The 25,286-nt window shown below is 40.1% G+C and overlaps 2 protein-coding genes across 2 annotated transcripts; both read right to left on the minus strand.

The window, feature by feature from the left end:
- Positions 1-29: 29 nt before the first annotated feature.
- Positions 30-17,000, minus strand: LOC115569086 (probable carboxypeptidase X1). The gene is given in 16 exon segments (XM_030397002.1): positions 30-683; positions 813-915; positions 1,112-1,251; positions 2,194-2,290; positions 2,404-2,601; positions 2,837-3,016; positions 3,105-3,301; positions 6,448-6,571; positions 7,915-8,006; positions 8,111-8,249; positions 8,251-8,271; positions 10,616-10,700; positions 11,130-11,269; positions 11,364-11,473; positions 14,897-15,055; positions 16,629-17,000. Coding segments are annotated over 16 exon segments (2,409 nt in total). The 5' UTR covers positions 16,942-17,000; the 3' UTR covers positions 30-372.
- A 936-nt stretch (positions 17,001-17,936) lies between these two features.
- Positions 17,937-24,475, minus strand: smu1a (SMU1 DNA replication regulator and spliceosomal factor a). The gene is made up of 12 exons (XM_030397303.1): positions 24,345-24,475; positions 23,580-23,790; positions 22,946-23,098; positions 22,651-22,761; positions 22,344-22,472; positions 22,091-22,210; positions 21,873-21,989; positions 21,211-21,338; positions 20,921-21,047; positions 20,638-20,805; positions 20,283-20,435; positions 17,937-19,015 (listed from the first exon to the last, which is right to left on the minus strand). Exons 1-12 carry the CDS (start codon positions 24,368-24,370, stop codon positions 18,917-18,919), a joined length of 1,542 nt encoding a protein of 513 aa, XP_030253163.1. The 5' UTR covers positions 24,371-24,475; the 3' UTR covers positions 17,937-18,916.
- Positions 24,476-25,286: the final 811 nt, after the last annotated feature.

The following is a 25,286-nucleotide window of genomic DNA, read 5'->3' on the forward strand; positions in this document are numbered from 1 at the left end:
CATTTATTTTTCATGTATAAATGAAGACGTTGTTGTCAATAGTTTACTTTATTGTGTTGTGGCAATTTAACTTGCTGAAAACAAAACAATTCAACCTGAAACATCAAAAGAAACATGGTAAAGATATCTAAACTGTCTGTTACAATCAACCATAAATGCGTCCATAAAAATCCAACTGTTCCCTCAGTGGCTCTGCTGCTCCACAGCAGAAGGTGAGCCTGTTCATTTCTCAGGTGTAGAACAACATGGTGCCCAGCTGCCTTATCCTCCATAACAACAGCTCTTTAAGTTCTATGAATCCAGTGAAGATGGGAGTCTCTGAACCCAGAGTGAACAGAACCAAGTCCTGCTTTGTTCTCATATTTCTCATCATCACACCCTCTTGGCCTGTTTGGCAGTAGCAGCAGCAGCACGCCTCTGGTTCATGGCCTTGGTGGTGACTCGGAGCTTACGCAGGCGGAGCTGTCTCAGCCGCAGCTGCAGGTCCTTAGGGAGCTTACCTCCCTTCGCCAAAATGTCCTTTAGCCTCTGTTTGGGCACCTTGGTGAGGCGGAAGTCACATATTGTTGGGTAGTGGTCGTACATGACCTGGCAGGTGCGGGAGGAGGGGAGGTAGCCTTCTGCGCTGACTGTCACCTTGTACTCACCGGGATTCAGCAGCCGCCAGTAGTCGCCGTCAGCAACTGAAGATGGGATAATAAATACATTTTTGTTCCAGAGAAAATGACAGTAATATATAAACACAGTGATATAAGTAATCATATGTAGTGTAAAGTGAGTAAATGCTGATATCAATGGCTGTGAGACTGCACCTGATCTAATATGATGATCAATGTCATCAACTTTAATGATGGCGTCTGCTATACCAGCCTCTGTGTCTTTGTCACGAACCACACCCTTAATTCCTCTGTGGACCTAAAGAAAACAAGAGACATTAAGAGTTTTACTGGTGCTGTAGATATAAAACAACAATGTACTGTAAAAAGTAACGTATAAGAAATATTCTCACTTTTAAGGTAAGTTAAATTTGAAATTATAGGAAGAATAGAAGAAGCATGGAAAATATAGCATTGAAAATAGAGATATGAGAATTTAGCCAAAGCAGCCTGACCTGCTCCATGTAAATCAGCAGAGATTCTTTGTTGTTCTCCCACTCGATGGGAAGCTCACTGGCGTGAGGAAATTTATCGCAGGACAACTCCACCGTCACCTCGAAACAGTTGGTGTGCAGGTAGCTGAAATCATTCATACCTGCAAGGAAAGAAAAACACACAAAGTTTATTCAATACTTTCAGTTTAGTTTCTTTGATGCATTGCACTGGACCAACACTAACAGTGGGAATAACAGGGATTAAGATTAGGATTAGGCTCAATTTTGAAGTGTTAAGAAAACGTGGGGAGAAAAAACAATTATCCTGATTTTTTTTTTTTGTTGTTGGAGTGAAAAAAACTACTTTTTTTCCTAGGTGAATTTTGTTTTTTCAGAAGAATTATTTTTATCTTGTGTGAAGCTGAGTAGAAAAAATATTTTTTTTGTAGCGAGGCACATTTTTGTGCCTGTTGTGAAAATGTGAACAAAAAAAAATCACGAGAATATTTTGTTTCCATTTGACACCAAGTTTAGAATTGTATTTTTTTAGTGTTCTGAAAAACATTTTTAAATGTCAGGTCTGACCTGACATTAAAAAAATATTTTCAGGTGAAAAAAAACGTTATGTGTGAACTTTTTTTGTTAGGGCACATAAGATTTGTGAAAATATATGGACATTTTTCTCAAGAGAATTTTCATATATATGAAAATTAGTAAATAAAATGGCATGTGTGGAAAAATATCCAGATTTTTTTAAAAACATTGTATGTGACACCAAAAGTCAAAAAAATAAAATCCAGGAGAAAAAAAATTGTCATGTGAAACTGAAGTGAATTTTGTTCAGAAGAAGAGCGAAACTGAGTGTAAAAAAAAAAAACTGTTCTGGCAGGAGAGTTTGATCAGACGAGTGTTGTGAAAACATTTGGAAACCTTATTTTTCCAGGAGAAAAACAGAGAACTGGAGAATTTCTTTTTCAAGTCGAAAAACTATTTTTTTTTTTGTGTGTAAGGCTTTTCAGAAGAAAAAATAATGTTGTGTGTGATATAAAGTTTGAAAAATATAGATTCGTTAATTTTCCTCTTAAAAACACACTCTTTCTTACTTCCTGGTACGTTGTGCCAGTCGGCTCCATTGATGATGTTGTTGTACCTGAGGAAGTCTTTGTTGTGGCAGGGCCGCCGGTCTGGGTTGGACATCACCTGGTTAAATAACATACAATAACATGTTGAGTTCATCCAGTCTCTCAATCAGTCACAGTCTGGAGGTGGATTTAGAAAGGAGAGCCGGCAGTGACAGTAGGAGCGGCATTCACCCGATTGGTGCTGGCGTATGCTGTGGCCAACCAGCGGAAGAAGCTCTCATCAGGAGTGGGTGTGTGCTCGCGAGGAGCCCAGTCCCGGGTCATGTCGTACGGGTAGGTGACCACCAGCTCTCCACCGTGGAGGTTAGCGCTGAGAACAAATGGGATGTTCTGCATCCAGTTGATGACAGCTCGGGTCTCTGATGCCACCTAGAGTTAGAGTTGGAGATTTAATTTAAAAAGAGTAGGGTCAGAGGATCAGCTCAACTCAGCTTATAGCCTACACACTTTCTACATTTACATTGTGAAGTTACAGACATTTAGCTGCTGTTTTCATCACAAGAGAACAATTGTTAAATACATGAGAAGCGGAGGGATGAAGATTTGGTTCTGATTACGAACACCTCTTTCCAAAGTGCGTGTGATATGTCTACACAAAACTTACAAAGGCCTCCTCCGAGGTGTACTGCTCAGGGATGGGGAAGTAGTGGTTGATGAGTTTGGACTGGTCTGTCTCCAGCTCGATGGCGGTCCACATCCCTGAGTTGAGGTCCGCGAAATTGTGGTTCATGTCGATCCATTCGTGGCTGTAGCGACCCAGAGCCCAGCCTGACAACTCTGAACCCTGCGGATGAGAAGAAAGCCCGATAGAGTGTTTGCTGTTATGTCATGGAGCCATCGCACAGTCTGGGAACAAATGCTCTTCCAGGCACCTTTTTAAAAGCCATCTCGTATCCGTCAGGGTTCATGGACGGCAGGAGGTGGATGCGAGTCTCTTTGACCAGGCGGACGATGCGCTGGTCCCCACGCTTGTACTCCTGGCACATGAACTGCATCAGATTGAGCAGGAGCTCTCGACCCAGCACCTCGTTCCCATGCATCCCTGCAACGTATCGGAACTCTGGCTCTCCTGCGGGGGGCGCCAAAACACAGACACAGGAAGGGAGTCAAGAGCACTGATTCTGTCTTAATAATGCTACCCAGAGCAAACACGAGTAAATACAGAGAGAGGCCGTCTTAAGATTCAAAACAGGACAGCGCAAGACACCAACAGGAAAGTCAGATAACTTTTTGAAGAAGCAGCGGCTTACTCCTACTATCTACAGCATCTGGGCTTTTCAAACACCCCCTGTACAGATCCACCTCCTTCACTGACCTTGTTGAAAGACCTGGCCCTGTTTCCTGTTTGGTCTGCATACACTGCACTGACAGGCGACTCTGAAATCTCACATCCTCCTCACAACTGTTTCTGAGGAGAAGCTTCAGCTCAGTCTCCTTCTAACACCGAACACTCACATACGTTTCACACACGCTATCTGGATTTTATTGCATACAACCATCGGCATGTGTGCAAAAACAATGACACAGTTTCAATCGACAAGTTACATACAGTCAGAAAATGCATATTTATTTAGAGGTTTTGAGTCTGTCAGTGGTTTGCAGGCTGAAAACAGCACATCTTTGTTTAATATTCAAGGACGCTTTGAAGCCGGGTCAGGAGCTCTGAATCGCTGCCCTTACTTTGGAAATTCAAATAAATGAAATGAAAACAAAATTGTAATTAAGTCAGATTATCAGCCTGGGCTTTAGTGAGCAGGAATGATATTTTTCTTGATTAACTTTGAGTTTGCCTCAATAACTGGAGCTGGAAACACGACTGAAGCCCTTGAATCGGTGTTCTGGTTTGAGCCAACAAAATCAAGCAGCAAACGGCACAAATTATTCACACTTTGGCTGATGTTTGCTTCGAGTGGCAAACCTTAACCTTTTGACCCATGTGTTGGAATAAACCACTGCCATCTTCTCAACTGAACCGGGACACGTTCAGATTGATAGTGTGTTTGTTCTGGGAATTGTAGGCTACATATGCACACATATTAAGGTCGGCCCTGTCAGAGGGGAAGCACACATTCATGGAGTGTCGAGGTGACTTTTTTTGTGGCGATTTTTTGTTTTCTTTTGGTGCAAAACAAGCATCCCACTGCAAAATCCCCACAATTATCAAATGATTAATGTCTCCCTCGCTCCTTGTTAGTTGAGGGTTTGATGCTAGAAAGGACTAAATGTCAGGTAAAATAAAGTACTCAGTGACGTTAAGAAGGAAAGCAGCTATACATGCTGTCTGGCTTTGCTTTTTACAGTTGAAAGGCCACTGTTATTATCCCGAGCAGCGAACAGCAGTATTTTCTCTAACGATTCTTCTATGTTACTTATTTTATTTATCTAATCTCTAATCAGACACATTGAGATACATAAAAATGTCAATGGTCCGGCCAAGACAGCAGCATCAATAGTAACACGAAAGTTACAGTCAAACAAAACACGAAGAAGCATAAAGAGAACGACATTCACGCAAGTTATATAACTGTGAAAAAAGGGAATTTGGGGAGGAGGAAGGAGTCTGACCACAGTGTGCAGGTTCCAACTGTAACCAGTGAGATGGCAAAAAATACTGAGAAACTCATCACATAAGATTGTTCCAACGCATGGAGCAAAAGATGGCACCAAACTAACACTGGTCGCTGGAAAATAACAGAGTATGGGAAGGATGAAAAATCATGGCGCAGACTGAACGGGGGGAGAAACTGATATTTTCCTTTGTATTGGCTACCATCACACAGTAGTAGACACAAGGTCCTGACAAAAGCAGTTGTGGTGATGTTGAAGGATCATGTGTTCCTCTGCAGCAGGGGTCCTGCAGGGTTGAACAAGTCAAATGTAAGACTTTATAAGACCTACACGAAGCAAGAAAAGTAAATGAGTGAGTGTGTGTCAGGGTTAGTATAGTTTTTAAATTTTCATTAGTTTTTATTTCAATTTAGTTTTTCAGTTTGTTTTTATTTCAGTTTAGTATTAATTAGTTTAACAAGTGATTCAGTAGTTTTAGTTTAATTTTTACCTGTGTGTGTGTGCGTGTGTGTGTGTGTGTGCGCGCTTTGGTTTGACTGATGTCTAGTCGTAGACAGATGTCCACTTTCAACGTTGGAGTTGAGCCGAAGATTGTTTGAACGCGCTTGACTGCGAGAAGGCAGAGGCGGCGCAGAGCTCAGGTCGAGCAGAACTGGATGACCCTGAATTCTGGTTGTTCAAGACAACACTTAAATTTACACTTTCCCATGGTTGTAACCCGATAAATTCTGACCGGGCTGTTGGCAAAATGCCAGTTACGTTCCTGGATGCTTCAGATAGAAGTACAACACACAGAGCGGACTGTGAAGCTCATCAGGACATTTCGACAAAACAAAAACAAACAACCAAAAAAAGGCGACAACGGAAGCGGTAAATGAACGTACATATTTAAGACCTAACTATATGCGAAATATCGACGTATTGAAGTCCAAAATTGAGATAGTCAAATTTTAGACTTTTTAAGACCCCGCGGAAACCCTGTGCAGGTAGAAAAGTACACATAAATCATCATTTGAAACCTTAACTGCATTGAAACAAGCTAAAACATCCTCTGGTAGAATTCTTTTGCCCCTGTGGGAAGATCACATTCGACAACTGAATACAGATTTGAAAGACTGAGTGAACAGATGTGATCGTCTCTCTCTCTCTGGTGCTGTTTTCTCTGCCGTGTGTTTTCGGCGGGAAAACCTCTCCGTTCTGCTGCCATGTGGGCAGAGCGAAGGAGGCCAAGGAAAACATTTGTACACCTCGAGGCAAACGCAGAGGGACGCTGGTCTGTATCAGTTAATGTTCACACAGTGCTGGGCTGTCTGCAGGTTTGGAGGAACACAGTGGCAGCAACTGTGCAAGTCCCCTCAGACCTCGTAGATAACTGATCACAAAGCATCTGTCCGTCATTAGATCAAATGATTCCTCTGACTGGAGATGAAGCGCTATGGCAGCTGTACATTACGTGGGAGACTGCAGTTTTGGTTCGAGAAGAATTCCTTTGAGGTTTCTTCGAGATTTTAACTTGTGGTGGATGAAAACGATGAAACTTTACCAGCTGAATCTTCCACATTTACAGATAAACCACGATCCACCTTGGAATTGAAGATTTTTCCTTTCCAACGTTTGCTCGTCGCATGCGTCTCCGGCGTGTCTCACCCAGTTCGTGTTTTCCAGGGTTGTCCGAGATCTCCATGACGTAGAGCTTCAGGCCTGCGTAGCTCTTCCCGATGCTGTAGATGCGGGTGATGTCAGGACACGCCTCGTTCACCGACTTCATCAGCTGGGAAACGTCAACACAGTTTATTAGAGATGTCAGATTGTGAGCGCCATCTACTGGTAACTGCCTAAGGCACAAAAAAAAAAAGGCGTACTGAGAATGGAGTTTGTGAGAGGCAAAAAAAATTCTCTGCCATTACATTTTTTTTTTTTTTACCTCTTTTGCCAGTGTGAAGATGCTTCAGAATCATAACAAGTTATGACTTTCTGTATGCATGACACAAAGCGGGGACACCCTAAATTATTGAACTGTTTCTTCTCTACGGAAGCCCTGAGGAGCAAGTGAGGATTTTCTTTTTTCTTTATGGTGAGCCAAAACGTCGTTCTTCTCTGATTTGAACTGTTTTCTCTGCTTTGTTTGATAACTGACGGAAAACAGAGAAGAAAATCCTTCTTTTCCATCTGAGAAAAAAATCGGCAGAATTTTTTTCCATGCATGTTTTTTTTTGTCAGGATCATTTTCGTAAGCGTTTGTTTTTGTAATACTCATTTTCAGCACAAGAGGCTGTAAATGCTTAAATGCTCCTGCTTGATCTGTCTTGCAATAACAATATACTGCCCACACTGTTTATAATTACACTGTTTGTACATATTATGTATATGCAAATCTATTTCTATTTCTGCTCTGGCTCTTCTTCTTACATTTTTATGTGTCCTTTGGCTGCTGTGTCGCACAAATTTCCCCATTTGCAGGACTTTCTGATTTCAGACAACCTGACACAGATGTACAGTATCTTGTGTTAAGTGCATGGAGAAATTAAAACTCCCCAGAAGTAAACATGGAGGATTTTAGTCCTGATAAGAACATGAGGCAGGAACACTTTGAAAACTGAAAAAAAAACTTTTTAAAGTGCGTGTCATTATTGAAGCATTACTTGAAGGCATTTCGAGATTTGTATCACATGCCACTTAAAGAAAAGTAACTAAAGGGGACAGTGATGAATCCAAATTATCGGAGGTGGCACGTGGAATGCGGGTCTCTGTTTCTGTGGGCTGTTTTCTGACCATCAGATTCAACACGGTGTCTCCAAACAGACCGCTGGTAGTGGCAGCTCAGTGAGGACGCTGCCATGAGGGAGTGAAAGCTCCCACTGTGTTTGTTTTTAGGTCAGGCTGAGACCAGACCACACACACACACACACACACACACACACACACAGTGTGGGAGCTTGCTACACTCACTGCAAAAACCAGAAAGTGTTGGATTTGTCAACACTGGACTGGAGTTTTATTTATAGGCATTTACATTTACATTAAAAATGTTCAGCTGGTATTCTTAAATCTCATTGAGTTGACTGAAGAAAATCATCAGGATGGTTACAGGCAGCACATACAGATGTGTCTTACCTTTCTCATCTCCTTGTAGTTGTGGTGCCTGAAGTCCAGTTTGTCTCTGGACCCAGTCGCCTCGGTCTGCCAAGCGTAGATATTATTCGGATCTGTAAAATAGGAGAGGTGTGTATTACAGTGACCAAACATAGTGTGAAAGTAAAGCAATTAAATCAACATAAAAACATTGTTCTAAGTAGCTGGCCTCCTGTACCTGGGAGTGTACAGCCCAACACCTCAGCTCTCAGGCAGATGTCACCCTGCGTTCCGTTCTCGTACCAGGTCTGCGGGTTGATTCGAATGTAACGGGCCACCGTGGAAGTGTTGAAAAGGGCGAGGACGGGCGTCTCTGCAGTCCTGGTTTCCTTCGAATACCTGCAGCACAAGACACGACCCCGAGATCACAGCAGTTTGTGAAATTTAATCTACAGGATTTGTGTACATGGGTACAAATTGTCATTATTCCTGACACTCAGCGTGTCCGTGTACACAAATCCTGAAGAGGACATTTTGTTGGTATGTCATTACATTTTTATAAACATCGCAAAGTGATCCTTGAATACAAGAAATCTGAAAAAACATGAAATCACACTGCTTAAATCCAGGCAGGGCTCTTTGTCATGATGTCATCTCTCTTTTTAACCTGCCTAATCTCACCTGCCCGACTCCACTGTCGACTGCACTGTAAACAAACATTCATTCATAAAAAAAACTACTCAATATTTGATCATTGGCTCCACAAAAGACAGATTTAGGATCTAGCTGTGAGGTTAAACACTGGCCTCAACAGTTACTTTACTATCATTGCAAATTATGATCATGCCATGATCTATTTCTGTCTACAGTGGTCATCTGATGCACACTTTTTGTTGTCTCTAAACACTCAAGACAGCTCAAGACCTAAAAATTGACTCATAAAACAATGTCTGTTTTACTAATTTCTCTCTGTGGAACATTTAACCCAGTCTGGTGCCCTGTGGAAAGACTTCTTTGCATGACTGACACTTGGTTGTCAGCTGTGGCTGTGGCACACATGCCTTCCAAACCACTTGGCTAAACCAACCTGACCAATGCTGCCGTGTTTCCAGACCTGTCTTGGCAAAAACCTAACCAGATCACACAGCCCGGTGACCGAGGAAATGGAGAAAACAAAAAACAGCACTTTCTCCTTCCTAACACAAAGAAGAAATTTGCTTACTGTTAGATTGTCCCGTCATGTCTTCCAATACACACCGATCACAAAACTTTCCTGTACAGGCCTCTGTTGGAATGGTGGTAACAGTTTATGGGTAAATTACACTGTAATGACTTTTCCTTTGGTTCTTTTCTTCCAGAGAGCTTCCATTATGTGTCTGCTGCAAGAATTTAAACATGAAGGAATAACTTTGAAATACAGTACAGGATGTGTTCATATTTCATCATTTAAAATATTATAACCCCTCTCTGTGACGTTTTATGGAACATTTAATTTTCTATCAATTATGTGGCATTTTTTTTTTACTTGCTTGTTATGTAATTGTTCATTCATTTATAGTTAGTGAGTACTCACATATTATCATATTTAAGGTTTTAAGAAAAAAAATGAAAGCCTATTAGATGAAAAATAGAAGAGAGAAAGTCGATGAGTTTGAAACCAGCATTTTTTTTCTCTGAGTTTCAACAGAACAGCAACATTTTTAACTAGTTTGCAGATCTGAGATCTTGTTATACCAACTCAATTACATTTTATCTTACAGGTCCAAAGATTTCATAGTAAGTAGGTGGTAATTACTAATCAACATATTTAAAACTTTTTTGGAATTGCCCCCAAGTTACCATACTAATTAACTCAAAATGTATGGGAAATTAACCCATAACTGCTTAAAATTAAGTGTTACCGGCTACTTTATTCTTTAAAAATCTAGGCAACTTACATATTTTCAGAAGTGCTTCATCTCTTTTTTTTCCATTCAGTTCATTCATTCAAGTCATTTGTTTTTGTTTACAAAATGACCCAAACATTCATTGTGACTAGCACATGTTGCAAGGTAACATGTTCAAACTGCCTTTTATGTACAAAGAAAAAAAAAAAAAAAAAACACAACTAAATATTAAACGTGAAATGAAATAAAATACTGAATATTTCCACATATGAGAATCTGAGGCGCACCTCGGAAATATAACCCTGTAATGGACTCAACCACACAGACCAGATGGATGCTCCTTATTTTAAAAGAAGACAATGATTATCTGATCTCTCAGCCAAGGTTGAGCTACAACATTAAAAGCTATAGATTGATACTGACTATAGTTTATAGACTTGTGTTAACATTGTATAGCCAGAGCTGTGTAGTAGAGTAAATTGTGACTACTGAACTAATCACCAGGCAGCAGGAGCCTAAGCTTTGTGTTATATTTGATTATTTTCGCCCTTCAGATTTCTTGCCTGTTTTCATGGCTTTTAGTCCATTTCAGTCGAGCGTTCCAATTACACTGTCTTAGCCTACATTTCTTAGGATACATCTCATTCAACACTTTGTTTGAAGAAAATGAGAGAGGAATAATCATCGAATGCAAATTCACCCACTAGCTGTTACCACCATGAAAACAAAAGCCTTAAGAGACAAATGAAGGACTCTCTGACCACAAGGTTAATGGTTTAAACATCAGACGAGCTTGGTAACATGTGCAAAGGAGTACAGAGCAAGGAGTTCAGTTTGAATGTTTAATGTTCACTCACAGCCTCTTCAGTCCCGTTCATACAAGGCTTCCACACCAGCGAGTCGTTGCTGAACTGCACCTTGTAGGTGTGCACCACGTCCCAGCTGTGTGAACAGGAAACATTTAGTTCATATCAGATGTAGAAAACAGAAGAACCTTGCAAGAGAGTCCAAAAAATGAACCCCATCATAAAAGAAATTGATTATACATTTATATATTTTTCTATTAATTAGATTTTTTCAACCTGAGTTTGGGATAGCTGGTATTAATGCATCATGAAAATTTACCCAAATAGTGCAGGACAAACATCTAAATTTGTGTAATTAGAGAACGATAAAGATACAGCGTTGAATTTTATTAACTTTAATTTGAAGTTGTGAGTAGCCACATCAGATGAAAAGTATTTACATTAAAAAAAACAGATTTTAGGAGGAATATCACCACAAAGAAGTGGACTGAAACACGTATTTTCATTCATCTCTACAAAACCACATTTCCCAGACGATATATTTACTTTATTCTTTACCACTGACCTCCAGATGGAGTTGCGACCCTGCAGGATGACCCCAGTGAAGCGAGTCAGTCGCTGGGCGTCGACCTCCAGCCACTGATTCTTGTCTCTGTACTGAGCACACCAGGCTCCATCGTAGACATCACCATCTTCTAAACCAGACTGTAAAACACACAGGAAACGGAAAAGAAACAAACACGGTTATTGCTGCTCTGTACGTAACACGTAATGGTTATGTCTTTGGTTTGCTTGTTACCTGGATGTTGAGTCGGCCTCGGTGTGGGCCCAGTCCTCTGCGCTTATATGATGATGCTCTCAGCTGAGCGTCTTTGACCTTCAGTGACTCCAGACCCAGCGGAGGACATTCTGAAATAGTCAAAAGGGATTTTTTCACCATTTTCAACATGACATTAGAGGGCAGAGGAGCAAAGTAGGAAGACACTAGAATTCCAGAGGAAAAACTCTGGATACGTTTTTTACACAGACAATGTTGAGAGACTAGCCAGTTGAGTGTGTAATTCACCAGAGTCAACACTACAGTATGGAGAAGTCAAGTTAAAAAAGTCAAGGTACACGATATCCATTTATGTGTGTCTTGAATTGCAGAGTGAATTTTGCTGAATAAAATCCTGCTTGAATCATTTCATGTGTAATTCTGTGTCACCTCTGTTCCTGATTCAGCCCCTTTCTCAAATATAAGTAGAATTTGAAATATAAATTTGTGTGTCTGTGTTGCATTATCCACTTATTATATCATCAAATTAACTTTCAAAGTCCAGCTTAGTTTGGGAACTAATAAATACTCATGACACCAGCATCTCTACTCACTTGCTCTTTGGTCAACTGTAGTAACACAGTGTATGCAGGTGTGTACACAACATATACAGCAGTTATACAAACACACAAACTCACATATGCATATATATTGACATACGTATGCATGATTGAAATCAAATCACTCAGGAGAGAGGAAAGAAGACATTCGGATTGTATATAATGCACATACATTATATAACACTGAAAGATTTCTCTCAAATGCCAGGATTTATTAAATGTGTGAAGAGCATGGACATTATAAATCATATGCAGTGGCCATCTAAGAGACCAAATCTCAACCCAACTGAACACCTATGGGAGATTTGAGAGAGCCGTGTTCTCAACAACCATCATCAACAACATCAAATTAGAGATTATATTATGTTTTAAGTTTATACAACAAAACAACCCAAAAATGAAAACTCAGTCATTATCTACTCACCTCACCTTTCGTAGTCCACAGAACATTTCTGGAGCTTCACAGCAGAAGAGTGCTGCAGGATTCTCCTTAGCAACCAGTAAATGGGGACTAATTTAAAATGTCAAAAGCAACTGAAATAGGAACGAAAGATTGCGCAAAATCCATTTGTGCTGATGCCTTGAGATCCACGTCAATTTGAAAAGACATTATTTACACCCATGCAGCCACTTCAGATGTAGTGCGTGCTGGAGCTTTTAGCTTAGCAGCTACAGTGAAGATTTCGGTTTATAAAAGGGTGTAAATAATGATCCAGAGTTTTCGATTCCCTGGACTGGACTCTATGGAGCCATTCTTTTTTCAGTAGATTTTTTTTTTTACATTTTAAAACAAGTCCCCATCTACTTCAACTTTCCCTGACTTTCCGTCAGCTGAAGGGGTATCACACGATGACTGAATTCAAGTTTAAATACTTGTTCATATGTTTCATATTGAAATATTGTGACCTCTACTTAATTAACACTGATAGAATTTCCAAATTGAGCTGAAGAAACAAACTGACGGAGAAATTAAAGTGTGAGCGAAAACAGAGAAAGCAGAACTTCTTCAAACCTGTCCGGACTCCTCTGCTGCTGTATTAACACCTCAGACAGACTCACATTGTCTGGAGGGTTCAATTCGGTTCAAACTGCCTCTTCCTGTCGGGAAGCTTTACTGGCTGCTAAAAAGTCTAAGGCGGAGGTACAGAGGCAGGGTAAGTGGATGCTAAATGTAGGTGGCATTCCCTTTAAAGACCATATCCCCCTTCTGCCTTGTAGTCCAGCTGGATATCTGCTGAGCTGCTTGTGACACAAAATGTTGCTCAGCTCTTAAAACTAATGTCTCTTTGTTGCTGTTGACCAGTGGATTCCTGCCAAACCACCAAACTTACGAAAACAACTGAAGCTGAGCCAGAGAGACTTGGCAAACTGACAACCACGCAAAAAAAGAAATACATTTATTTCACATTAAAGCGGCCCACAACCCAGCTGATTATCTGGATAAATAGAGTCCTCTGTGAGAGCAAATAAATCATGGGTGCAAAACCTTGAAGCACTTGGTGGTCCTGAACAATAAAAAAAGAAAAATGTGGTTTAGTGGGGAGAAGAACGGTCAGTCTTCTGATTCTTCCCAGCCTGAAAGCTGAGGATCTTGTCTTTTCCTCTAAATAATGTTTTTATAAAGGAACGAAGACCATGACTCACCTACAGCAGTAAGGTATGCTTAGACCCCAAAACCTTTTTAATTTCCTTTAACCTTCTTAACTGATGGAGCCCTGAGATGAGTCATCAAAGACACAGTCTCCCTGGGTCTCTAGACATGAGCCCCCATAAACTCATAAAGCCTTATGATTCCTATTCCAGGCCATCCTCACCAGATAAACAGCCCTATTGGTGGTCTGTGCGAGCCACTTCTTATGATCGATATTGACGTCGATTGTGAAATGGCAGCCTCTAGTGGCTGTAGTTATTAAGGCAGGAGCAAAGGAGGTAGTCAGGTGACGCAGTATAAAGAGCAAGAATGTCTTTGTGGGGAGGAAATTAGGGTGGATTAATACACACCCAGAGACCAGCAAAAGTCAATGTCGATTTAATTTAACTCACGTCCAGTATGTAACTTAACATGAGTTTTGTAAACAAGTTACTCAACTATTACACTTTTGTTAATCCAAACTGTGTTCTTTGCCTAAACCTAACCAAACTGCAACAACATCACAGTATTTACCACATGACAGCGAAGGTCCCGTACGCGTGTTGCTGGTACTGTTCTTAAAGAGGCTGAACTGTGGCCACCAAACCTCTGCACATATTGTATCACTCAAAGGAAAACTAACTCAAGCAGTGTCTGACAGGCCTGAGTGGATTTTAATGAGCGTCAGCTCTGATTTGGCATGATGTGACAAGTTGTGTACTCAGCATTTATTTCTAGCTGACCTCCGCAAGCTAATCTCTCGGCTTGCCTCTGCTGTACATACACACAGTAGATGTACAGACACTGTGTACACACACAGCCTCGGTCGACTCAATTTCTGGTCCAGCACAAATATGTATACATACACATATTTGAGAAAGCATGCACACAAAGCAGCTGGGAGACTAATTGCAGGTCTCTGGAGGCAGAAGCACAGACGCGCACACCAAACAGAGTGTAATGACTCTTTAAGGCTGTAGTGAAGCTTGTGATTTGAAGCAGCAGATTGGATTAATTTTACTCAAAATATACAAGTTTAGGTATGCAGTATGTGCTGCCCCAGTATGGGGCCCACAAGAATCAGATGTGGGTCTGAATCTAGTGTTAAGTTAGCAAATAGTTGTATTTGATGCTTTCCGGGGTGGGTTTGTCTCAACCAAAAGCAGTGTAGTAAGTATCAAAAAACTACTCGAAGCCACTCTGATTGTGCTGAAACGGTAAACCCAACAGCTAAGCACTGAAAGCACTTCAAACTATTTGCCACTAATATCTGACCCTTGTCTGAGTGACATACTGCATACACCAGGGCTGACCCCTATACATACGTGGAACTGTCTCCATGGCCACTGACGGGCTCACTCTTTGTTTGACTTGAGCTTTGGCTTTCTTAACAACCTTGGGCTTCTTGGCGATGAGTTTGCGATTCTTCTGGATTGTTCTGGGCTTCTTCTTTGCTACCTTAACGCTCCTGGTGGTCCTTCTCTCTACAAAATTGCAAACCATTTACAGCATAGTAGGCAATATGCCTACCTCATAGAACATGATGTAAACAGAAACACCTGGAAGAACCCTTTCATTCACCCTCACATTAAACTTAACTTTAAGGTAAAATAATTCATCAACATCTCGGGAGATAAACTCATTCACTCTCTTGCAGAGAGTCACATTACATGATTTATAACACTCTTAAGACAGCAGCTGGTTAGCTTAGTTTTACAATTTGCATGATAGCGTTAACATATTAAAGGGACAGTTCACCCCAAAATCAAATGCAATGCATTACATATTTTTCCTCTCATCTGTACTACTATTTATCCATCTAGGTTGTTCTGGTGTCAGCTTTTGGAGATATTGGCTGTAAAGATGTCTGCTTTCTCTCTGATATAATGGAATTAGATGGTGATCAAAGCACAAAGGCTATGGTGTTACATTTTCCAGTTTCTTTTATTTAAATACTTTGCAATTTTAGCACAAGCTAAGTGCCACCTTGTTTGGTTATACTGTATTTGAGAGAAGGCAGCCATCTTTACCGCCACTGACAGAGAATACCATGGAAGGCTACAGCTAGCAGCACAAACTGGCTTTAAAAACCTGAGACTGGATTCATTGAGCTTTACATCTATTTACATTGTAGCCGTTTGGCTACAGCCACAGCTTCAGGAAGAGTTTTGAGGAGTGTGAGGAGTCTTGTTCTTCATTTTTTTGGTATGAGGCATCATGCAGCCCATCTGGTTTTCATCAGCAGAAAACACACAGCTTAAATATCTCAGTGCACACAGGCTAGAATGTGAAACATCCTCCCCCAACCCTTGGACACTGACTCCCTGACCGCACATATGCAAAGACTAACACAGCTCTCTGCACAATGAAAATCTATCAGGCTTTAAGGGTCCCCTAACTGGATTCCCTTTCAATGGCAGCTCCTTAATCAATGGGTATTGGACTTTTTAATCTTTTGACATACTGAGGGGCATTTCTTGATCCCACAACACCACCAGAGTTTGCAGGTTATCTATCTATCTATCTATCTATCTATCTATCTATCTATCTATCTATCTATCTGTCTGTCTGTCTGTCTGTCTGTCTGTCTGTCTGTCTGTCTGTCTGTCTATCTATCTATCTATCTCCTCAGGATGCAAACTCAACTGCACATTTACTCCACAAAATGAACCTCTGGTAACTGTGTTTTGAGGGAGCTTCTGAGTGTTTGCACAGATACACAACACTGTCCACGTTAACTGTTAACTTTAACAGCAAGGCTGTGTCTGGAAAAGGCAATGAGACACATGTAAAACTGATGAGGATGTAAAAAATGTAAAAAAAAAAAAAAAAAAAAAAGAAATGCATGTTACATTTCATTCTAAAGAAGTAGAAATCATATAACAACTTCACAAGGCTACAATATAATCAGCATATGATGATTATAAACATGATTATAAGTATTGTAAGAATGTTATAGAGATTATTTGATCATCATCGACTCATTATTATATGTACCGAACACATAACCAAAGACACAATGCAAAGTTTCACAGAAATGTATTGTTTCCAACTCACCTAATTCTAAAGGACCTTCTTCTTCTTCTTCTGTTACTTTTCTTGTCTCTGTTCTCTCTGCTGCTTTAGGGTCTTTGGTCAGAGCTTCAGTAGTTGTGCTTGTTTCTGGAGGTTTAGTTGTTGACTTGGCTGTGAATGCTGTGGTGGGAGCCTCCGTTGTGTTGGTTTTCCCTACAGAAAAAAGGCTCTTGGTTGTAGTAAAAGCTGCATCTGATTTCACAGTGGTCCAGTCATCATCAGGCATGGCTGCAATGAGCATAAATGATCCCCAATGCAGGAATAAAAGCAGGTTGAAGTATAGAACTCCTGCCATAGCAGCTGCAACCAGAAGAAGTTCCTCTAACACTAAACACTAGTTCAACCTCCCTGACCTGCCGCTCTGCAACTCTGTCACACTACCGACAATGTGGAAACAACTTCCCATCACAGGTTGAGAAAATAAAAGCTGTGTTGTAGTGAGGAAAAAGGTTGAGTTGACAATGAGTTGACCTCCAGAAAATGAATTACTGGGCTAAATGTTTTGATTTTGATTTTTTAAATTATTTTTTAATCAAAATGCCCCACATCTTCTGAGTTCCAGCTTCTTAAATGTGAATATTTCCTGTATTAATTAATTATAAATTAAACCAAATCAGTATATATATATATATATATATATATATATATATATATATATATGTGTGCGTATGTTTAAGATGGATGGTTGGATAAACCAAGGAATTTAAAGACTTCATTCTTTAATGAGATTGTTTTCTCTATTTTCCAGTATTTTACAGCCCAAAAAAAAAATACATGAGAATATAGGTAGATTAATTAATATTGAAACTGTCTATTGATTGTAGTCTTAGTAAAAAGTATGATTGATTACCTCCATGGAGAACAATTCAGAAACAATATTTGAGGCTGATAGTTGTGCAAGTCATACAGCTATTTTCAGTGACAAAAGCAAGCTTTTATTTTGAAGACGTGCTCAAACCCCTGCTATCTGTCTTTGTGGCTGACTTGACGCTCCTCTCTGCAGAGCCGCTGTACTCACAACCATCACATCAGAGTTTGTTCAGGGATCAAGCTCAGTCAACTCTTCATCCTTCTATTACACAGAGGCAGCATGCATGGATGGAAATTACGTTATCCAGATGTTTTTAAAAGCCTGATGTCCAAATACAAAGCTGTGTAGTAACAGTTGTATACTGACATCTGGTGTCCCTGTTTACTGACAGAGTCTAAAAAAAATTTTTTCATATTCAATTGTGTTCATATTCTGGTTCCCCAACACAAAAGTTAAACACAAAAATGCTCACTTCACTATTCTGGTTAAACAGCTTTAATGGCACAGACAGACCTACATTAATTTGAAATGTGTACATCTGAAAAGTTCAAAACGTATGAACTCAATGCAGGAAAACTTAGACGTAACAAGACGTAATCAGTAGACCTAATGTATTATTTGGTTCTCTTAGTTGACAGATCAAATACAAATACATGCATATAAAATAATATGCCATAAGATGCTGTTCAAGTCTTGTTGGAATTTAAAAAGAAGAAAAAAACAACACACTATTCAACCAGGTCTTCTTGGAAAAAAAAAACATGCAAATAAAAAATATATTTACAAAAAAGTGTAATTTTCAAAACAAGGACAGAGTCTAGTATCTACACTCCTCCCCCCCCCCCCCAAACTCTGACAACCCCCCCTTCTCTCACTCTGAAGTTAAGTTACTGAATGTCTGCAAAGCTCGGGTGATGAACAAAAGAACCTTATTAAACTGTGACTTTCATATAATGGATTTAGAATGAACTAGATTTTCGACTTCTTTTGTTCAGAAAATCTTGACGAACGTGGAAGTACCTGTCTTGATGTGCAGAATGGACAGTTAATGAATTAGAAATAACTATGTAGGATTTACAATTTAAAGAGTTTCTTTCCAAAATCACACTGACCACTTAACATGACACAAAATCTAACAAAATCATATAAAAGTAAATGACGTGGCTGTGTAAAATACGCTTTAAATCTTTTCTTTGGTGGACAAACTCAATTTCTTTTAAAAACAAATTAAGGCTCTTCTGTGCAAACACTCCAAAACCCCAAACTGCTATTAGTTTCCAATATTCAGCTATGTGTGAATATGTAAATTGTATGGTGTGGTGTGGAGATCATCAACATGTTCACAGTGACCTGAAAGGATTCCCCAGTGATAGAAAAAGAAAATATATAAAAAACACTGTCCAGAGTGAGGGGAGCAGCTGCTGTGTGAGAACGTCCAATCTCAGTTCGGTTCAACACCTCAAGGCTTCCAGAGTTTCAGCAGACCATCCTCACTGTAGGTGCCGATGAGGTTCTGATGGGGGTGGTGGGCGATGCCGATCACATCCTTTTCGTGGACCTGAAGGGAGGAAGAGCAAGAACCATTTAATCCACTGACAATGGAAGTGGAAACAGACAATCCCCCTCCTAGTATTTCCAAGTGATATTTTTGTTGATGCTGCTGTCACAAGTGCAAACAAAACCAAAACAAAAATAGATAGAAATGGTGCAAGACTGCCAGCCTGACTGGATCACCAGTCGCCATTCGATTTTCCATGATTTAGTGCCTGGTGGCAGACTAAGTTGCACAGTGAAAGTGAGGATTCAAGGTTCCCAGTCTAGATGCTGATGGTGTCATTACATCGAGCAGACTTCATAATGAAACAATAAGGCAAAAAACTTGTCTAGTAACAGTTTAAGGAAGCCATATAGATCATTTTGATTGCTAATAATGAGCTTCTCCCCACTATTGATACATACTGAACATGTCAATTCTGAATATTTGAAAAGTTTCAGTACACATTTTTCAAGGTGGAATTGAAAATCGATATTCTTTCAGGTATTTCATCGAAGTTAGAAACACCAATGTTGTGACACTAGTATAGCTTTTCAATCTTGTACAATGCCAACCTAAAATCATCAAACCCACTAAGTTACAAGCTACGGGAAAAGTGGCACAATAAAATCATGCTAAAAATAATTTCTGGACATCAAAGCAAAAAGCACATAAGAACATTGTTCTTGGGGTAATTATTTTGACTCAAAATGAAGAAGAGCAACATCAGAGTGTGAATCTCTAGATAGACTAATTATGCAGGAATTGAGCCCCTGGCAGTGTTAGCTCCTCACTCCTGAGTCAAATGGGATCATAAACAAGTGTTCATACAGTGGTTGCAGAATTCTAGTAATAACTGCACAGTTATTTAAATCTAAAGTGTTTGGTAAGTATTCTGGTATCATCCTTAAAATGGCCTCCTTGCACAATCTGAACTGTGAACAATTACATACTTAAAGAAATTGTCCACACATAGACTTTTAATACTAGTATAATAGTATACTGCAGTATAATACAGTATACTGCTTTAGAGATTCCAAAACGTATATGACTTACACAGACTTCCTAGAAACTGGCAAAATACAGCAGGGATCATAAAGGTAAGATTCTTCTCTGTCCATTCTTATTTATTGACTTATTTAAAAAAGTAAAATAAAAGAGATACAACATCAATGTCAAGACTTAAAACAAATACATAACAGTGAGAGCATTGTGTAGCATGAGCAGAGGAGGGAATGTGCCATCATATTTTTGGACACTTTAATCTGTGCTCCTGAGTCCAATAACGTACCGTCAGCGTTCTCTCCAGCTTGCCAGTGACGGTGCTGAAGCAGTAGAGCACAAAGTCTTCACCCACGCAGTAGATCCACTCGCCGCGGGGCGACAGAGTGCAGCACACAAAGTCACCGCCTTCCCTCTTACCAGAGCTGAAACTCCTCACGATCTGCACAGAGAGAGTCACAAGTGCATTCAAACACACACAAAGCATGTATGTTAAAGGGCCGGTAGATAGGCAGGGTTAGTTTCATAAACGAACACCATAAAAAAAATAAAAAAATTCTACAATATTCCACGTTTACTACTTTGAATTTAAGAGGAAAAAAAAACAATATTTTGAGCTTAAAATGGCTATGATTTGAACTGACCTGTCCCTGCATGTTCATGATGACCACCGTGTTGGAGCGGTTACACACTACAAAGTGCTCCGGGTTCTTGGGCAGCAGGATGACGTTGTTGACTGTGATGTCGGTGCCAGCTGATGAGCCTAATGGTTTGAAGGTGCTGCTGCACTCTGTGGTCTTCATGTTCCACACCTGACACCAGAGATACAAAGCATACATACAGCCACATTAATGCCAGTAAAAGATTCACTGTGTAGCTTGAACGCAGGTGAGTGAGAGATCTTATTCTAACAGCTGCTTCACACACCTTGACTGTACCGTCCGAGGAGGCACTGATGATGTGGTGACCGTCTGGAGTAAAGGTGGCCTCGTTCACAAAGGAAGAGTGACCGCGGAATTCTTTAAGGGTTTTACCTGACTTCAGTCCATGGATTCTTAGGCAAAGAAGGAGAATTTATACATGTTAACAAAATGATCCAAGAACAAACGTTCAGTGAACAGATGCCCTGTCAATTAAGATAATGATGTTGTTAGTTGTATTTGGAGTTTGGAAGAAGTAAAAGAAGGGTGAGAGTGTTTGGTCAGATATAAGTTTACCTGATCGTCTGGTCGAAGGAGGCACTGAGGAGTTGGCTGCTGTCTTTGCAGAAACTGACGCATGTTACTCCTTTACTGTGAGCGCGTTCAAACCTCCTCAGACACTGACCGCTCTGGATCTTCCACACCTACACATAAACATTGACACAGGCTTACTTTAACTTGTTTTTGCAACATGACACTAGAGCTGTAATGATTAGTTGATATATCAAAAATGAATGGCCTAATGACTATTTTGATAATGAACTGATCATTTCAGAATAAAAATTTAAAACATTTGCATGTGAGGACTTTATTTATTTATGACAGTAAATGAAGGATCTGTGTGTTTTGGACTGCTGATTGGACAAAGGAAGAAATTTGAAGACGTTATTTTGGGCACTACAAAATTGTGATGAGCAGTTGATTGTAGACTCAATATCAATTAATGGTGAAAACAATTGGCAGATTAATCAATTGTGAGGATTATTATTAAGTGCAGTTCTAAACACCACAAATGCCGATATTTGGTAGGTAAAAGTTTTGTTGAGCGAAAGCACTGTACTTCCTGTGTGCCAGAGAACGGACCTGTCCAGTGATCCTTTCTTTTCTTATATTCAACTGTTACCGCAACAATGGAAGTAACATCAATAAGAGAAATGGAACTAATGTGTCAAGTCTACCTTGATCTTCCCATCCTGAGCTCCTGTGGCCAACATCTCTGTGTCTCGACTGAAGCACATACACAACACTGCATCGTCCATCATCATGAAGTTATCCTGAGCCTGGTACTTAAGATCCTGTTGTACACAATGCATACAATTACTTAAAGTCAGCAGAAGCCATTTAGAAACAAGTGCTGTAAATCTGGTTTGCATGAATTGTACTTTAGATAATGTACCTTTCTGATTTTGCCCGTGGTGAAGTTCCAGACCTCGATGAAACCGTCCACAGAGCCAGTCACCAGGTACTGACCATCAGGGGAGAATCGGGAACACTCCACATGAGACTTCTGTCCAAACTGTCCAGGGAAGAAAAACAAGTCACATCAGAATATTTAAAACATTCATGTCATGACATTTGTGATAATTCTAGGTGGTGTAAATTTATAATGACTGATTACAACATTTAACACTGTGGGACAGTGTGGGTACCTTGATGTGTCTGCTGAGCTGGGTGGGGAAACGCTCTTCCTCCACATCTTTAACAGCAGCTTTACCCCTGAACAAATCGATGGTCATACCAGGAGGCAGAAGTCCCTGATGCTGTTGCCACTTCAGAGACTGAAGAAGGAGAAAAAACAGACAGTGAGCACACATAACTATCACTTTTTCTTTGGTGGCAACATAACTTGTATGTGTCGAGAATATTAATCAAGAGACACGACCATGCTAATATGTAGCATCTGTCAGGATTAGAATGCACATTGGTGAATTTATGCTGAGTCAGTAGATCACTTACCTGTCCCAGAAGAGCCATGAGACGAGAGGGTGGCACCACGCTGACCTCCCCTGCCAGGGCCTGGGCGATGGCTGCCCGCCGCTTCTCCTTACTGCTGCCGTCTGGGTACGCCTTAACAACAGAGAGAAAAATATCAGAAACTCCACACAAATGGCATCTTTGAAGTGCTCTCTTTATGCAACATTTTGAATTTAACCAATATGAGGTTTGAAGGCAGATGCAGACTGTAACGTATTACACGTCAATCTTGTTGCTCTAGTGAGGATTGTGAATGAGTAGCTTAGTGTGGACTCACCTCTCTGGGATCGAAGTAAGAGCGAGCCAGCAGGTTCTCCAGGTGGATGTACCTCTCTGGCTGGGTCTGTTTCAGCATGATCATGGGGTCGGTCTGCCTGAGGAGTGAACGGGCTGCGCCCAACTCTCTCAACTCGATCAGCTCTAACACCACCTGCAACACAGAACATCAGATTTAGAGGAACGCATGATCCACAAGGTTTTTACATTAAGAGATCTGTTGACATGAGCAATGAAAACAGCTAAACAAATGTTGGGACTTTCTATCTAAACACTTTTTAAGGTATCAGAATACAGTTGAAGAAGTGAAATAAGGCAACCCTGCATAGACATGACAAACACAAACAACTTTACACAGGCACCAAGAAGAGACAAAGCCAAAGATGAGCAGCTACATAGCAAAGTCGGTTCCATCACTACAAGATGCTGATATATTAAACAAACAGAAACCTGCTGAATTAAGTTTATGAGGTAGAAGAAAAGGTAGACAGGGGAAAAAATAAAATAAGGCAATGATATGTCTCCTTAAAGATCTTACAGATGTAATGGGCATACTGGAGGATATCAAAATCCAGTATGAGCATAATGTAAGTTGATTTTCAGATAAGCTGTAGACCGATTTATCCAAAGCTCACCTGTTCATAAAGGTCGATCAGAGTCTTATCTGGCAGCTTGAGGGACTGGATGGCTTGCAGGACAGTGTCCCAGTGGCCGCTGTTTATGTCTGCCACGAAGCTCTCTATACTGTCCACAGTGTTCAGAGACACGGTGGTCTCCTCCTGCAGGGTGACTAGAGTCCGGTGCAGGTTATTCTCCTTTAGGTACTGCATAATCAGACGGATCACGCTGTGGAAAACACAAAGCACTTAATTTATCTACATACACAAACACTGGAAGAAAACCCTGCTGAAGCAATTCAAACGGCAATGTGTGAAATAGGGGGCCATAGTTGAATGAAACTGGATCACTCACATTATCAACACACGTGACAATCAGTTGACTTTTGCTAACTTAGTTTGGAACATGTAACACCCCCGATCAGAGCTCAATCTATGACAACTGGCAGTGTAACGTTAGCTAATGCTAAGTTATTCTAACTCCCGTTTCCAATTGTGTTTATCCCATAGAGAAGGGCTGTAGATATACATACATAATACTCTATATGACATCGAAACACTTAAGACTGAAATTACTCTTGGGTCACTTCGCTTTAAAAGAAGCTAATATCCATGGGAGTGGGTTTCTGTAAGGTAGCTTGTTAGCTTAGCACGCTAACTCTAGCAGCTTGCAGCACAGGATGCGGTAGGCCCCAGTGAAAAGGGAATACAATACGGAATTATTAGCCGGAAATGTATTACACAAACTGCTCTTCTTCAACAGTAATTAACTAGACTACTTACTCTGCGGATTCCACCTCCAAAGACATGATTATTTATCCCAAAAAAGAAGCAACAACACACTTAAGAGTCTGTATTAAGGGCAAGAAACCGACACGCAGGGCGCACGCAAACACGGAAGTAGTGGGAGGAGTCAGGAACCTTCAAAATAAAACGCTCAACGTGTAAAGAGGCTATATAATTTTGAAATACATACAAAAAGGCTCTGAAAATGAATGCAGGTTAAAATATCACAGTAAACAGAAATATTACATATCATATATTATATATGAACACAAGGTGGTTATATACGGCAACACCTGTAAAAGCAATGTTGCCAATCAAAGTGCACCAACCTTTTCCTTGCTTGTTTAGACAGTCAAATGTTGATTACAGTCCAGATTATTAAGAATATTAAGTGAGAAGTGAGTTTCTTTTAATATTCAGTATAACTTGGGCTGAAATCAAGTTCACCAGCCAGTGTTGCAGGTCACTGACCATTTCATTTAACTCACTTCTATGGCTGCCACTTCTTATATATACATGGAACGCTTAAGAGTTGTAAACACAGAGTCACTGATGCTCTCATCTCTGCAGATTGCTTTTTAAAAGAAATATTCAGTAACATAGCCTAAGAAAAACTATCTATTAATTACTTACTTATAATTATATGTCACAAACCTGATCTAAAATTCTTACCAACATATACCCTGTATTTGACAGGTGTAAGGTGCTAATTTCATTCAGTAATATTATAACAAGAATTTAACAGCAATAAGGAGCATTCATGGTATTTATTATATCATTATATATGTATATTTAATATACACATGAGATCAGTTATTCTCCAAATCCGGTCCAGGGATTAACAAGAGTCCTAGAAGAGGCTACAATTGACCCCATCAGGATCTTCATTTAGTCAGTAATGGTTTCATTTGATTGGTTTTCTCTCTATCTCCTTCTACA

The sequence above is a fragment of the Sparus aurata genome, chromosome 18, assembly GCF_900880675.1.
Source record: "Sparus aurata chromosome 18, fSpaAur1.1, whole genome shotgun sequence".
Classification (NCBI taxonomy): Eukaryota; Metazoa; Chordata; class Actinopteri; order Spariformes; family Sparidae; genus Sparus; species Sparus aurata.